The following is a 15,000-nucleotide window of genomic DNA, read 5'->3' on the forward strand; positions in this document are numbered from 1 at the left end:
ATTCCTGTCAGGGAGGATTCCTTAGCTACAATTCCTGTCAGGGAGGATTCCTTAGCTACAATTCCTGTCAGGGAGGATCTGACCTCAGCTCCAGTGTGGAGATTCTGATGCCTGCTGTGTCTGGTCACACTTGGTGCAGAGTGTGTATCAACTCAGAGCCTGCCAGAGGGACTGAGGAAGTTTGATATCGGCTCTGGGCTCTGGAAAATCAGTGCCATCAGACCCGTCGTCCAGTGAGTAACAGCCCAGGATCCAGCGTCGCAGGAGGGGGTACGGGGAGGCAACACTCAGCGTTCCCGCTTGTTGATGGTTTTGGGAAATCGGTCCCCGAAGGAAACCGTCGCCCTCTAAAAATAAAAAATTCTTGCTGCAGTAGTCTGCAGAGATGTGCCTCCTATAGACACTAAGCTAAAACTGAAGTAGCCTGGCTGAGCCAGGGGGTGTATACTGCAGGGGAGGAGCTAACATCTTTGCATCTACTTAGTGTCCTCCTATGGATAAGCAGCATAACACCCATGGTCCTGTGTCCCCCAATGAGGCGTCAGAGAAAAATATTTATCGCCAGATTTTACATGTTAAAGGGAACCTGTCAGGTTCAAGATGCACCCAGAACCACGAGCAGTTCTGAGTGTATATTGCTAATCCTTGCCTAACGGTCCCTGTATACACTAGCATAGATAAAGAGCTCTTTAGAAAGTATTTCTAAAGATCTATTACCGTATGCTAATGAGCGAAGGCACTAGTCCCCTGGGCGATAGTTCCCTGGCTAGTCTGCTTCATTAGCATGTTAGTACGCCTCTGTGGGTGTGCTAACATGCTAATGAATGTGCAGCGTCAGAGAACACTGCATTTTGTTTCAGTGCGCATGACCCCGGAGTTTCGGTCATTCACACTATGAAGCCGGGTGTACGCGTCCTGGCTTCAAACTGAAGTAGTGCGCATGACCCAAACTACTGGGTCATGCGCACTAAGCCGAAATCCAGCGTCGGACACGATGGCAGCGGAGAGGTGAGTGAGATCATCCTCGAACGCTGCACATTCATTAGCATGTTAGTACACTCACAGGGGCATACTAACCTGCTAATGGAGCCATCTAGCCTGGGAAATTAACACCCCCACGCTCATTAGCATACGGTAAAAGACCTTTGTAAATACTTTTCTAAAGATCTCCTTATATATGCTAGTGTATATACGGACAGTTAGGCAGGGATTAGCAATATACACCCAGAACTGCTTGTGGTTCTGGGTGCATATTGGACCTGACAGGTTCCTTTCAACAATAGGAAATAGATAAAAATAGTGCCATAATTTGTTACTTAATTCCTCCTGAATATGGTAAATTTCCATATGTGGCTACACATTACTGGTTGGCCACATGAAGGAAGAATGCTGACTTTTGGAACTTAGATTTTCTTAGGCTACTTTCACACATCAGTTTTCTGTATTTAGGTACAGTCCTTTTTTTTGCCGTATCCAACGTTTCCGGTTTTGTTGTGCAAACCGGAGCAAACCGGACCCACCGGATCCGGTTTTAAGCGGATCCGTTGTGGACGGATCCGGAAAAAAACGGATCCGGTGGGTCCGGTTTGCATCCGTTTTGCATCCGTTATGTCCGTTTTTTTACGGATCCGTTTTTTAAACACTAAACAAACAATTAACGAGTTCCGTATTCTGATTGGCTATTGGGAAAATATAGTATATATACAGTATTTTGAAGCATATATTACAGAATGAAGACATAGACAATCAGAAACCATGGATGCTATTCTTGCAAATTACACAAAGATCACTGCAGATTTTATATTTGAGGCAAATCGCTTGGCTATCATCGTCAGAGAAAAGGAGCGACAGCGACTGAGGCGTCAGCGACATCGACGCTTTTGGATCCATCCCCTGACTGCCCAGAGACTGACACGTGGGGTGTTTTCAACCCTATACCTGGAGCTCCGTGGAAACCATGAAAAATTCACAAGCTATGTCCGGATGGCAGTGAATAATTTTGACGTCCTCCTTGGCCTTGTTGCGGACAACATACGTAAAACCGACACCTTCTGCCGTTACTCTATAACACCCGAGGAGCGTTTGCTGGTTACGCTTAGGTAAGTTTTTTTTTTTCGAACTGTATCCTCCTGTAAATTGACTTTTAACTGTAATGTGTTTGCTATTATTTTTTTTATAATTATTGTCTTTCCTTTACAGATTCCTTGCAACTGGAGAGTCGCTTTCGTCCCTCCACTACCAGTTTCGACTAGGAATTTCCACCATCTCGGGAATCATTAGAGACACTTGCCAAGCCTTGTGGGATTGCCTCCATGAGGATTTCATCCCCCAGCCCACCAGGGACAGATGGCTTGCAATTGCTGAACAATACTATAACATTTGTCAGTTTCCAAATTGCCTTGGCTCAGTGGACGGCAAACATATAAGAATTGTGAAACCTGCTGCTTCGGGGTCAGAATACTACAATTATAAAAAGTATTTCTCAATTGTCCTAATGGCAATAACGGATGCGGACTACAAATTTATCTCAGTGGACATTGGCGCATATGGGAGATCCAATGACTCGCAGGTCTTTAAAATGTCCCCAATGGGGCGGCGAATCTATGGGAATACTTTTGATTTCCCTCCTGCAAGACCTCTTCCTGGCACATGTGAGCCCCCAATGCCCTTTGTTTTTGTGGCCGACGAAGCCTTTCAACTCTCCCAACATCTATTGAAGCCATATGCAAGCCGTGGATTGACGCAAACACAAAAAATATATAATTACAGATTATCCAGAGCCAGAAGAATGGTGGAATGCTCCTTTGGGATACTAACCAGCAAATGGCGAGTGTTGTTAACAGCCATTAATTTAAACATTGAAACTGTTGATGAAATAGTGAAAGCATGTGTGGTACTGCACAATTTTGTTTTAACAAAGGAACCTTTGTCCTTGGATGACCAGAGTTTGGAATCCACCTCTTTGACTGACTACACCAGTCCTGGATTTAGGAGTAGTGTTGCCTGTTCAACAATCCGTGACAAATATGCTGACTATTTTGTGTCCCCAGAAGGTAGAGTAGATTGGCAAGATCAAATGGTATAAGATTTTTGTTTAGTTTTATAACAAATAAACATAGTTAAAAATAAATTTAAAAATATCTTGTTAACCTTGTTAATTTTAATCTTTCACTCGCTTTAAAAATTTGTAATTTTTACACCGTCAAATTACAACATGTTATGTTTTTGTATTACCTTTATTATTAACTTAACTTGCAAAATAATATTACCCCCCAAAAAAAACAAGAACAAATAAATACTTTTCAACAAAAAACTTTTATTTTTATTACATACATAAATTATAAATTTGTATATCTTGGGCTTGGGGTGGAGATAGTACTGGAGGGGCTGACAGATGGGAACACACGCACAGTTGGAGTATTGAGGGTGGAAAGTGGTGTTGGTGGTGGTGGTGGGGAAGTAACAGAAGGTGAAGGTGTGGTTGAGAAACCAAGAGGGAAACCAGGAGATGGGATGGGATTTGGTAAGGATTGAGGGGTGGAGTGGAGGGATTGGGAGACAGAAGAGGTGGCGGGTGAATTAGTGGCTTGAGTTGGGGTCATGATGGGTGTGGAAGGCGAGATGTGGTAGTGGGAAGGAAGTGTAGGGGCAGATGTGGTTGGGAGCTGGTACTGGGCCGCAGGCTGGTACTGGTCAGCAGGCTGGTACTGGGCAGCAGGCTGGTACTGGGCAGCAGGCTGGTACTGGGCAGCAGGGGGAGTAGGGACAATGGCTGGAGGGGGGGCAGGTGCTGGAGGAGGGGTGGGTGGAGGTGGTTGGGAGGAAACCTGCGCCAGAGCCTGCCGTGTGGCTTGCATTACATGCATCTGCTGGTCAGGAGATAGCTTTTCCATGCGCTCTAGTACGGCTTGAAAAAAACAATGATTGGGTGATTTACTTGCATCTAAATGCAGCCTGTCCAGACGCGTGCACAATTCGTGTGTATTTTTTTCCATATTGGCATTTATGAAGCTAAAAGATGAACGATTTTGTTCGGCTAATAATTGAATGGCGTTCTGGAAGGCTGCATTTAGATGCAAGAACTCGGGCGCATAGCTCTTTTCCTGACCCCTATGACGCTGACGCCCAGAACCCAAAGGTGTTCTACTGAGGGCAGCAGTGTCAGAGGGGTGGGGTAGGGGAAAAGCTATCTCATCACCAGCAGCTTCAGGTAATGAAGTCTCACGGGAAGCTCCAGCGCAGGTGGATGGGACAGATGTCGATGGAAGGGAAGGTTCAGATGGGTGGGGTCTGTGCCTGTGTTCCCCAGTGGCGGACTGTTCAGGGATCGCTCCTGTCGGGTTCGATGCAGGCTCCTGAGTGCTGCAGACGGTGCTGGTAAAAAGAGGAAAAACAAAATAATAATTAATTTAATTGCTATACAGTGCCACTGAATAAAAAAAAAAGGCAAAAAAAATCAGACATAAAATATTATACTTTGTACATATTGTGTGGAATATTTACCTTCTGCACACCATAGTTGTCCGGAGGAACGACAACGCTCTAAAGTAACGGTACTTCGATCTGCGTCCTCCGGATCCACTCGGGGCCTGCATCTCTTGATTCAACTCCTTTTTGAAGCGATCCCTGATAGACCGCCACCGCTTCTGAAGTTTGTCACCTGAAAGTGGAAAGCACAAAGTGGTTAGTATACAACACATTACATCCTGCAGCATAACCTACTGAACTGTGAATACTTACGCTGTTTCTTCTGGCCACGAGAATTGAGCTCCCCCCAACCTTCTACCGCTGCGTGGCATACCTCGTCCCAGAGTCGACGGGTTACGATCGAATCAGCGTGGCGGCGGTCAGCCATGTTCCACAGCGGCTCCCTCTCTCTAACTTCATCGATGAGGAGGTCGATGTTGATAAATCCGGCCTCCTCACCGTCAGAATCGGGAGCACGCTGTGATGCCTGTTCAAAGAAAGAAAAAAGAAATAAAAAAAAAAAAATAGACATAAATTCACACTGACATGAAAAAAAAAAAAAAAACAAAAAAAAAACTTACACTATGACCACCGCCACCTCGACGACGACCCTGGGACGGTCTTGGGGGAGCTCTATCGTGAGCCCTAGAAGTTGAAGCCTTTAGTGAAGAAAAAAAAAAAAACATTATTTACTTATGTGTTTGGTGTGCTGTGGTAAACAATTCCTGTATGAAACTTACACTATGACCGCCCGCTCCGTGTATTTCTCCACCCCTTCCGTCCTCTTCTGGCAGCATCTCCTGTGATGTTTCGGCCACCTGTGTAAATGTCGTTTATTTAAAAAAATTTTTTTTTTTTTTTTAAAAAAAAACCCAAAAAAAAAAAATATACCTCAGTTTGTGAACCGGAGGGCGGGCTACCAGAAGACGACATTTTTTTTATTACAGGCCTCGCACACCAACTTGCTGGCCCAAACTATGACCGCAACACTGCACCTGTAAAAAAAGAAAAAAAAATGTCTAAGTACATGTACGCAGCTCACAGCAGTGATCTGTGGACAGTACTGTGGACATTACCTCAGGAACACTCTCCTCCAAATAACTTCGCACTGTCACTGAAGCGAACCGTACCCAGCAACTGGCTGTCCAAAATATTACCGCAACACTGCACCTGTAAAAAAAGAAAAAAAAATGTCTAAGTACATGTACGCAGCTCACAGCAGTGATCTGTGGACAGTACTGTGGACATTACCTCAGGAACACTCTCCTCCAAATAACTTCGCACTGTCACTGAAGCGAACCGTACCCAGCAACTGGCTGTCCAAAATATTACCGCAACACTGCACCTGTAAAAAAAGAAAAAAAAATGTCTAAGTACATGTACGCAGCTCACAGCAGTGATCTGTGGACAGTACTGTGGACATTACCTCAGGAACACTCTCCTCCAAATAACTTCGCACTGTCACTGAAGCGAACCGTACCCAGCAACTGGCTGTCCAAAATATTACCGCAACACTGCACCTGTAAAAAAACGAAAAAAAAATGTCTAAGTACATGTACGCAGCTCACAACAGTTATCTGTGGACAGTACTGTGGACATACCTCTTCCCTGGAGCACTGGACTGGAGGACAGCAGAAGTTGAAGTCAGGAACCAACGGCAGGAGGTGTGTAGAATGTGCTGGATCCTTTTATAAGTTTTGTGATGATGAAAAAAAAAAATTTGCGCATGCTCTGTTTACCAAACCGGATGCGGTCACCGCATCCGGTTTAAACCGCATTGCGCCGGATCCGGCATGCATAGACAACCATTGTATACAATGCCGCATTGTACCGGATCCGGCAGAATGCGGTTTTTTTAAGGGGCAAAAAAACGTTACATGATACGTTCTATCCGGCCGCCGGATTTAATTATTTTGCCGCATCCGGAAAAAACCGGATGCACCGCAAAGCCATCAGGTACAATCCGGTTACAATGCAAGTCTATGGGGATAAACCGGATGCGATACCGGATCCGTTTTATCCTTTTTTTTCCGGATTGTACCTGATGGCAAAAAACTGATGTGTGAAAGTAGCCTTATAGTTTGGTGACTCCATTTGCTAAGCCAGTAGATATACGTTTTTTGGTGAATGTTTCTTTATGGCGTTAACCACATGTTCTCCACTTCAATCTCGGGCTGCCATTGTATCAAAAACAAGAGAAAGATTCATAACAAAAGGAGAGACCTCGATTGCTTTCTTGCTCTGCACCTTGAGAACCTTTTGAGAGTGGTGCTGTGAGGTTAATGGAACACCTTAGCTGGAAGTCTGTTTCATAGCCTAATGGCTTGTGTAGATAGTGTTTTGAGCTTTAGCCTTGTTTTGTGATGTCTAATTTCACTTGTAGTACAGAAAAGATCCCTACTTGCCATTCTTCAAATCTGACCAGGCACCGTGAGCAACACAATGAAGAAGCCTTCATCTGAGAATATCACACAGGCCATACTCCTTGGTTTATGGGGTGGGGTGACATAATGTGTGGTAGTCAAACCTATCTAGTCTTCATTCTAAGTAAAGTAAGGGTGCGTGCCCACAATCAGTGTTTGCAGCGTTTTGAATATAGCCTGATTTCACTCCATCCAAAACGCTGCGTTGTACAGTACAAGCATAGTGGACAGGATTTCTAGAAATCCCATGCCCGCCATGCTTGTTTTTTCCGCAGCAAACACCGACCTGCGGTGGGGCTTTCCAAGCCGCAGCATGTCAATTGTTTTCTGCAGATTCGCATGTGTCCTCCATAGGGAGAATACAAGCGAGAGACCGCAGCGCACTGAACCCTGATGGTGGGTACGAGCAGCTGCGGTCTCCTGCATTCTCCTGCGGAGGAGATTTGCAGCCCCACAGGTCAGGATCCGCTGCGTCCAGGTCACACTGAATCCTGATCGTGGGCACATACCCTAACAACTTGGCGATTCATTGATTTGGGTGTGGAACCAGTGGTGCGACCATTTTTCCAAAGTGTCTCAGACCCGCAACACACATCCGTTTTTTTTGTATGTGTGCCAGGGCTGTATTTACCATTAGGCACCCATGGTCCCGTGCCTGGGGCGCCACGTTGCGGGGGGGGCGGCACTTTCGGGCTGCAAAAAAAAAAATTTAATTTTTTTTTTTTACATCTTCTCCCCCTCCGGACAGTCTATTAAATCCGCTGTGTTTTCGGAGGGGGAGGGGAAGGGGGCCGGGGGGGCGGGGGTGAGAGACGCACTTTCATTTATCTGTATCTGCGTCATACAGATAAACTGTGGGCGCCGCCGGGCACAGAGAACTGATTGACCCTGGAAGTGCCTGCACTTCCGGGTCAGAGGCGCGCCAATCCGCTCCGTGCTGTGGCATCCAATGCTGCAGATGCCGCGGAGGACAGCACACTCACCGGAGCCAGCAGCAGCAGGAGGATGACAGACACCGTAGGAGGAGCGGCAGCAGCGAGAGGAGACGGGAGGCACAAGAGCAGGTAACCGCTGGCAGAGTTCCAGTGCTGTGATGTGAGGATTCTGGGGGAGGGGCAGGCAGGCTACAATGTGAGTATAGTGGACAGGCAGAGGCAGAGGCTGCAATGTGAGTATAGTGGACGAGGGACAGGCAGAGGATGCAATGTGAGGATAGTGGACAAGGGACAGGCAGAGGCAGAGGCTACAATGTGAGTATAGTGGACAGGCAGAGGCTACAATGTGAGTATAGTGGACGAGGGACAGGCAGAGGCAGAGGCTGCAATATGAGGATAGTGGACGAGGGACAGGCAGAGGCTGCAATGTGAGGATAGTGGACGAGGGACAGGCAGAGGCAGAGGCTGCAATGTGAGGATAGTGGATGAGGGACAGGCAAAGGCTGCAATATGAGGATAGTGGACGAGGGGCAGGCTGAGGCTGGAGGGAGGCAGAGGCTGAGACTGGGGGGAGGCAGAGGCTGAGACTGGAGGGAGACAAAGGCTGAGACTGGGGGGATGCTCGAGGGAGGCAGAGGCTGAGACTGGGGGGAGGCTGGAGGGAGGCAGAGGCTGAGACTGGGGGGAGGCTGGAGGGAGGCAGAGGCTGAGACTGGGGAGAGGCTGGAGGGAGGCAGAGGCTGATACTGGGGGGAGGCAGAGGCTGAGACTGGGGGGAGGCTGGAGGGAGGCAGAGGCTGAGACTGGGGAGAGGCTGGAGGGAGGCAGAGGCTGATACTGGGGGGAGGCAGAGGCTGAGACTGGGGGGAGGATGGGGGAGGCAGAGGCTGAGACTGGGGGGAGGCTGGGGGGAGGCAGAGGCTGAGACTGGGGGGAGGCAGAGGCTGAGACTGGGGGGGCTGGGGGGAGGCAAAGGCTGAGACTGGGGGGAGGCTGAGACTGGGGGGAGGCAGAGGCTGAGACTGGGGGGAGGCAGAGGCTGAGATTGGGGGGAGGCTGGGGGAGGCAGAGGCTGAGACTGGGGGGAGGCTGGAGGGAGGCAGAGGCTGAGACTGGGGGGAGGATGGGGGGAGGCAGAGGCTGAGACTGGGGGGAGGCTGGAGGGAGGCAGAGGCTGAGACTGGGGGGAGGCTGGAGGGAGGCAAAGGCTGAGACTGGGGGGAGGCTGGAGGGAGGCAGAGGCTGAGACTGGGGGGAGGCTGGAGGGAGGCAGAGGCTGAGACTGGGGGGAGGCTGGAGGGAGGCAGAGGCTGAGACTGGGGGGAGGCTGGGGGGAGGCAGAGGCTGAGACTGGGGGGAGGCAGAGGCTGAGACTGGGGGGAGGCTGGGCGGGAGGTAGAGGCTGATGCTGGGGGGAGGCAGAGGCTGAGACTGGGGGGAGGCTGGGCGGGAGGCAGAGGTTGATGCTGGCGGAGGCTGGGGGGAGGCAGAGGCTGATGCTGGCGGAGGCCTGGGGGTGGCAGAGGCTGATGCTGGCGGAGGCTGGGGGGAGGCAGAGGCTGATGCTGGCGGAGGCTGGGGGGAGGCAGAGGTTGATGCTGGCAGAGGCCTGGGGGGAGAGAGGTGGAGGCTCGGGGGAGAGAGGCTAATGCTGGCGGAGGCTGGGGGGAGAGAAGCTGATGCTGGGGGAGGCTGGCTGGAGAGAGGCTGGTGCTGGAGGAGGCTGGCTGGAGAGAGGCTGATGCTGGCGGAGACTGGGGAGTGAGGCTGATGCTGGGGGAGGATAGGGGGAGAGAGGCTGAAGCTGGGGGAGAGAGGCTAATGCTGAGGGAAGAGAGGCTGAGGCTGGGGGAGGCTGGTGGGAGAGAGGCTGATGCTGGGGGAGAGGCTGCTGCTGGAGGCAGGGGGAGAGAGGCTGCTGCTGGGGGAATGGGAGAGAGGGGCCAATGCTAGAGACAGAGGACAAGGGTTGAGGGATAGTGCAATGACAAAATCGATTGGGTGGGGGGAGTGTAAGGACTCAGAATAAGAGGGGGGCAGCATTGGGAGCTCATTATGGAGAAGGGGCAGCATGTGTGGGCTCAGTATGGAGTGGAGCAATGTAGGGGAGTCAATATCAATAGTGTGGTAGTGTGTGTAGGGGGGTGTCTCAGCATAAGCTCTAGTGTGGTGGTCTAAGCATGAGTGGGGCGAAATGGAGGTGTCATTATGGAAAAGAGGAAGGCAGCATTAGGAGCTCATGGAGAGGGGCAGCATGCATGGGACATTGTGAGGAGGGGGCAGCATGCATGGGATACTGTGAGGAGGGGGCAGCATGCATGGGACACTGTGAGGAGGGGGCAGCATGCATGGGACACTGTGAGGAGGGGGCAGCATGCATGAGACACTGTGAGGAGGGGGCAGCATGCATGGGACACTGTGAGGAGAGGGCAGCATGCATGGGACACTGTGAGGAGGGGGCAGCATGCATGGGACACTGTGAGGAGGGGGCAGCATGCATGGGACACTGTGAGGAGGGGGCAGCATGCATGGGACACTGTGAGGAGGGGGCAGCATGCATGGGACACTGTGAGGAGGGGGCAGCATGCATGGGACACTGTGACGAGGGGGCAGCATGCATGGGACATTGTGAGGAGGGGGCAGCATGCATGGGACATTGTGAGGAGGGGGCAGCATGCATGGGACACTGTGAGGAGGGGGAAGCATGCATGGGACACTGTGAGGAGGGGGCAGCATGCATGGGACACTGTGAGGAGGGGGCAGCATGCATGGGACACTGTGAGGAGGGGGCAGCATGCATGGGACACTGTGAGGAGGGGGCAGCATGCATGGGACACTGTGAGGAGGGGGCAGCATGCATGGGACACTGTGAGGAGGGGGCAGCATGCATGGGACACTGTGAGGAGGGGGCAGCATGCATGGGACACTGTGAGGAGGGGGCAGCATGCATGGGACATTGTGAGGAAGGGGCAGCATGCATGGGAGATTGTGAGGAGGGGGCAGCATGCATGGGACACTGTGAGGAGGGGGTAGCATGCATGGGACACTGTGAGGAGGGGGCAGCATGCATGGGACATTGTGAGGAGGGGGCAGCATGCAAGGGACATTGTGAGGAGGGGGCAGTATGTATGGGACACTGTGAGGAGGGGGCAGCATGCATGGGACACTGTGAGAAGGGGGCAGCATGCATGGGACACTGTGAGGAGGGGGCAGCATGCATGGGACACTGTGAGGAGGGGCAGCATGCATGGGACACTGTGAGGAGGGGGCAGCATGCATGGGACACTGTGAGGAGGGGGCAGCATGCATGGGACACTGTGAGGAGGGGGCAGCATGCATAGGACACTGTGAGGAGGGGGAAGCATGCATGGGGCACTGTGAGGAGGGGGCAGCATGCATGGGACACTGTGAGGAGGGGGAAGCATGCATGGGACACTGTGAGAAGGGGGCAGCATGCATGGGACACTGTGAGGAGGGGGCAGCATGCATGGGACACTGTGAGGAGGGGGCAGCATGCATGGGACATTGTGAGGAGGGGGCAGTATGCATGGGACACTGTGAGGAGGGGGCAGCATGCATGGGACATTGTGAGGAGGGGGCAGCATGCATGGGACATTGTGAGGAGGGGGCAGCATGCATGGGACATTGTGAGGAGGGGGCAGTATGCATGGGACACCTGTGAGGAGGGGGCAGCATGCATGGGACATTGTGAGGAGGGGGCAGCATGCATGGGACATTGTCCTCACATCATGCCGCTCCCTCCTCACAATGTACAGATCATATTTCATAATCGAGGAAGGTATGGTGGGTATATAGTAGTTTATAAGGGAGGGCAGTGTGGTGTTTTAGTTTATTAGGGGCAGTGTGACAGTCACAGTATATACGTGGGGACGGTGTGGTGGGAATATGTTATACTCATGCTATGTTTTGATGTGCCTGTGGTGATCCCCATGGGGGGGTTAGTGCCCTTCTTTTCTCATTGATACTTTTTAAAGTGTTTTACAGAGTAGATCTGCCTTAAACAGATGTCGTGTGCGAAAACTCAGTTTTACATTGTCACTAAGGGGCGCAACCACTTAAAGTGCCTAGGGCAGCATGAAGGCAAAATACAGCCCTGACGTGTGCGGTACGTATTTGCACGTACCGGAGACACGTACACACGGAGACCCATGTTATTCAATGGTAGATGGCACACACACGTAAAATCACACGGAACGTGTGTCCGTGTCGTAAGTACGTGTGTGCGCTTTTCTACACCGACGACATGTCCGTTTTTGGCCGGCAGCACGCAGGCACGGACCCGCTTTAGTCTATGGGTCCGTGCCTGCGCGGACCGCACACGGAGTATGTCCGTGTTCAGCACGTATCGTCCGTGTCCGTTTTTAATCACGAAATCTGAAACACTTGTTACCAATCTATCAGGTCAATTGATGGCAAACAAAAACACCAGGATCTCATGATGAATGATTAACAACGTTAATTGGGTAAGAATGCGGGCCTTTATAAACGGACAGCACACGGACAGCACACGTACGTATTTTATGTCAATACGGACATTCCACACGCACACACGGCTCGCATACGCCATCACACGGATGCCATATGTACCGGAGAAACGCCCCTAAAAAATGGAACACGGACCCGAAAAACTGACCGTGAGACACGTACGTTTTTTTTGCGGAAGTGTGTTTTAGGCCTCAGTAGCAGTTTTTCAACATGATAATGACAGACCACATGTAGATAGTGCTACTGTGAGCAGCCTACATGGATGAAATGTGTGTATACATTGCAGTAGCAGTGTGGCACTCCTGGTTATATCAGTTGGTGCCCGGATAAGATATGCAAATAACAATAGTCCAGCATTCAAAAACATGATGAGTTAAATTTTATTCACAAAGATGTAATGGCTGTGAATAACATAAATGACTTTTCGGTCTCTCATACCTTCATCAGATGTACACAGTTAATCTATGGAGAGGGGCATCAATGTGTAGTGGGCACTCTTATTGTGTGTGGCAAATGAGCGCATTTTCTCCAGACAGTGCTTTGCCACACACGAGCCACTACACGTTGGTGCCCCTCTCTATAGATTAACTGTGTACATCTGATGAAGGTCTGAGAGACCGAAAAGTCATGTATTACACAGCCATTACATCTTTGAGAATAAAATTTAAAGCATAATCTTTTTGTGTGCTGAAATGTGTGTATGATATGTATTTGGTGTGTAGTGAGTGTGTGCTCTCTCCGAGATCCAGTGCCGTTTTGCTCCTCTTTTCAGTGATGATCACCACAATTCCAACTAGCCAGCTCACTCTACAGTTAAGCAAAGAGTCTCTTTTATAATGTAAACCTATGGAGCCTCATTCTGATGGTCCATAGACTAAAGGCCGCTTTTCACGCTACGACATCGCTCAAGCGATCTCGTTGGGGTCACGGAATTTGTGACGCACATCCAGCCGCTTTAGCGATGTCGTTGCGTGTGACACCTATGAGCGATTTTGAATCGTCGCAAAAACGTTCAAAATCGCTCATCGGTGACATCCCCCTATTCTCGATTATCGCTGCTGCGTGTACGATTTAGTTCGTTGCTCCTGCGGCAGCACACATCGCTATGTGTGACACCGCAGGAACGAGGAACCTCTCCTTACCTGCGTCCCGCCCGCGATGAGGAAGGGAGGAGGTGGGCGGGATGTTACATCTCGCTCATCTCCACCCCTCCGTTTCTATTGGGCAGCCGCTTAGTGATGTCGCTGTGATGCCGAACGAACCGCCCCCTTAGAAAGGAGGCGGTTCGCCGGTCACAGCGACGTCGGTAGGCAGGTAAGTAGTGTGACGGGACTGAGCGATGTTGTGCGCCTCGGGCAGCGATTTGCCCGTGTCGCACAACTGATGGGGACGGGTACGCACGCTAGCGATATCTATACCGATATCGCAACGAGTAAAGCGGCCTTTACTTTTTAAAAGCCACTTTTGGGTTATGCAGAATGCATTATGACTTGAAGAACCTGCAGAGAGGTTACATCGCTGACACGCAGAGCAGAACGACCCTGGACCACGGAGAGAGCAGCGGTAGGTGAGTATATTAATACACACACACATATAATGAAAAAAATTAGCAATGGAAGGGCTTCTCTAATTAAAATGTAAAGTGAACAGAAAGGAAATTTAAATTCGATTAATATTTGGTGTGACCACACTTTGCCTTCAAAGCAGCATCAAAGTATCAAGTCTTTTTGGTTTATTTGCACACAGTTTTGGGGAAAAACTTGGCAAGGAAGTGTTTCCAAACATCTTTCAGAACCAACCACAGATTTCCAATGGCTGTACTTTTGAGCAAATACTTCTTTGGCGGACATATCGCTTCAAGGAATCCTTGCTCATCTTTACGCTTAAGATAGTTCTTAATGACATTGGCTATATGTTTGGGTTTGTTGTCCTGCTGCAGAATAAATGTGGAGCCAATAAGATGCCTCAATGATTGCATTGCTTGATGGAAAAGGATCTGGCTGTATTTCTCAGCATTGAGGATATCATTAAATTAATAATAATAATAAGTTTTATTTCTATTGCGCCAACATATTCCGCAGCGCTTTACAATTCAGAGGGGACATGTACAGACAATATGAGACAATACAAAATAACAAAATTAAGATACCAGGAGGAGTGAGGGCCCTGCTCGTAAGCTTACAGTCTATGAGGAAATAGGGGAGACACAAAAGGTGAATGGGGGGGAGAAAAGCTTGTCAAAAAAAATTAGACCAAATCCGAACTGTTTTTGATGAAATACATCCCCAAACTTGAAAGGAATCTGCACCAAGCTTCACTTTTGCCTGCAGACACTCATTGCTGTAACGCTCTCCAGCCCTTCAGCAAATAAACAGCTTTCTGTTACAGCCAAATATTTCACATTTTGATTTATCAATCCAGAGCACCTGTGAAGCCCCACAGGTGTTGTGTCGGTGCATTACCTTCAGGGACTCCACTCGGCTGGATCTGGTCACAGGTAGGAGATCTTCTTCTTGTCGTGACGCCACTCTCAGTATTGCGGCCAGTGGGGACCGCCACTGCAGGTTGAGGGACGCCTGGGGCTGATGGTGAGTGCAGTTAGTTGGAATAGCCTCCTGAGAGTGAGGCAAGCCCCAGGGCCCTGTGTAGGTGTGTAGAACTACAAGGCG

At 49.9% G+C, this 15,000-nt stretch overlaps 1 protein-coding gene across 1 annotated transcript; it reads right to left on the bottom strand.

Annotated features, from left to right (window-relative positions):
- Positions 1-3,338: 3,338 nt before the first annotated feature.
- LOC142253959 (uncharacterized) lies at positions 3,339-5,599 on the bottom strand. The gene is made up of 5 exons (XM_075325147.1): positions 5,544-5,599; positions 5,359-5,462; positions 5,049-5,285; positions 4,504-4,954; positions 3,339-4,374 (listed from the first exon to the last, which is right to left on the bottom strand). The coding sequence occupies exons 4-5, from the start codon at positions 4,713-4,715 to the stop codon at positions 3,339-3,341; spliced, it is 1,248 nt and encodes a 415-aa protein (XP_075181262.1). The 5' UTR covers positions 4,716-4,954; positions 5,049-5,285; positions 5,359-5,462; positions 5,544-5,599.
- Positions 5,600-15,000: the final 9,401 nt, after the last annotated feature.

The sequence above is a fragment of the Anomaloglossus baeobatrachus genome, chromosome 1, assembly GCF_048569485.1.
Source record: "Anomaloglossus baeobatrachus isolate aAnoBae1 chromosome 1, aAnoBae1.hap1, whole genome shotgun sequence".
NCBI lineage: Eukaryota > Metazoa > Chordata > Amphibia > Anura > Aromobatidae > Anomaloglossus > Anomaloglossus baeobatrachus.

Excerpts from the sequence above, each read along its gene's own strand:
- LOC142253959 (XM_075325147.1), bottom strand. The coding sequence starts at position 4,715 with ATGCTGCAGGATGTAATGTGTTGTATACTAACCACTTTGTGCTTTCCA. Across the intron at positions 4,375-4,503 it reads ACAACTATGGTGTGCAGAAG|CACCGTCTGCAGCACTCAGG; the intron begins GTAAATATTCCA and ends TCTTTTTACCAG.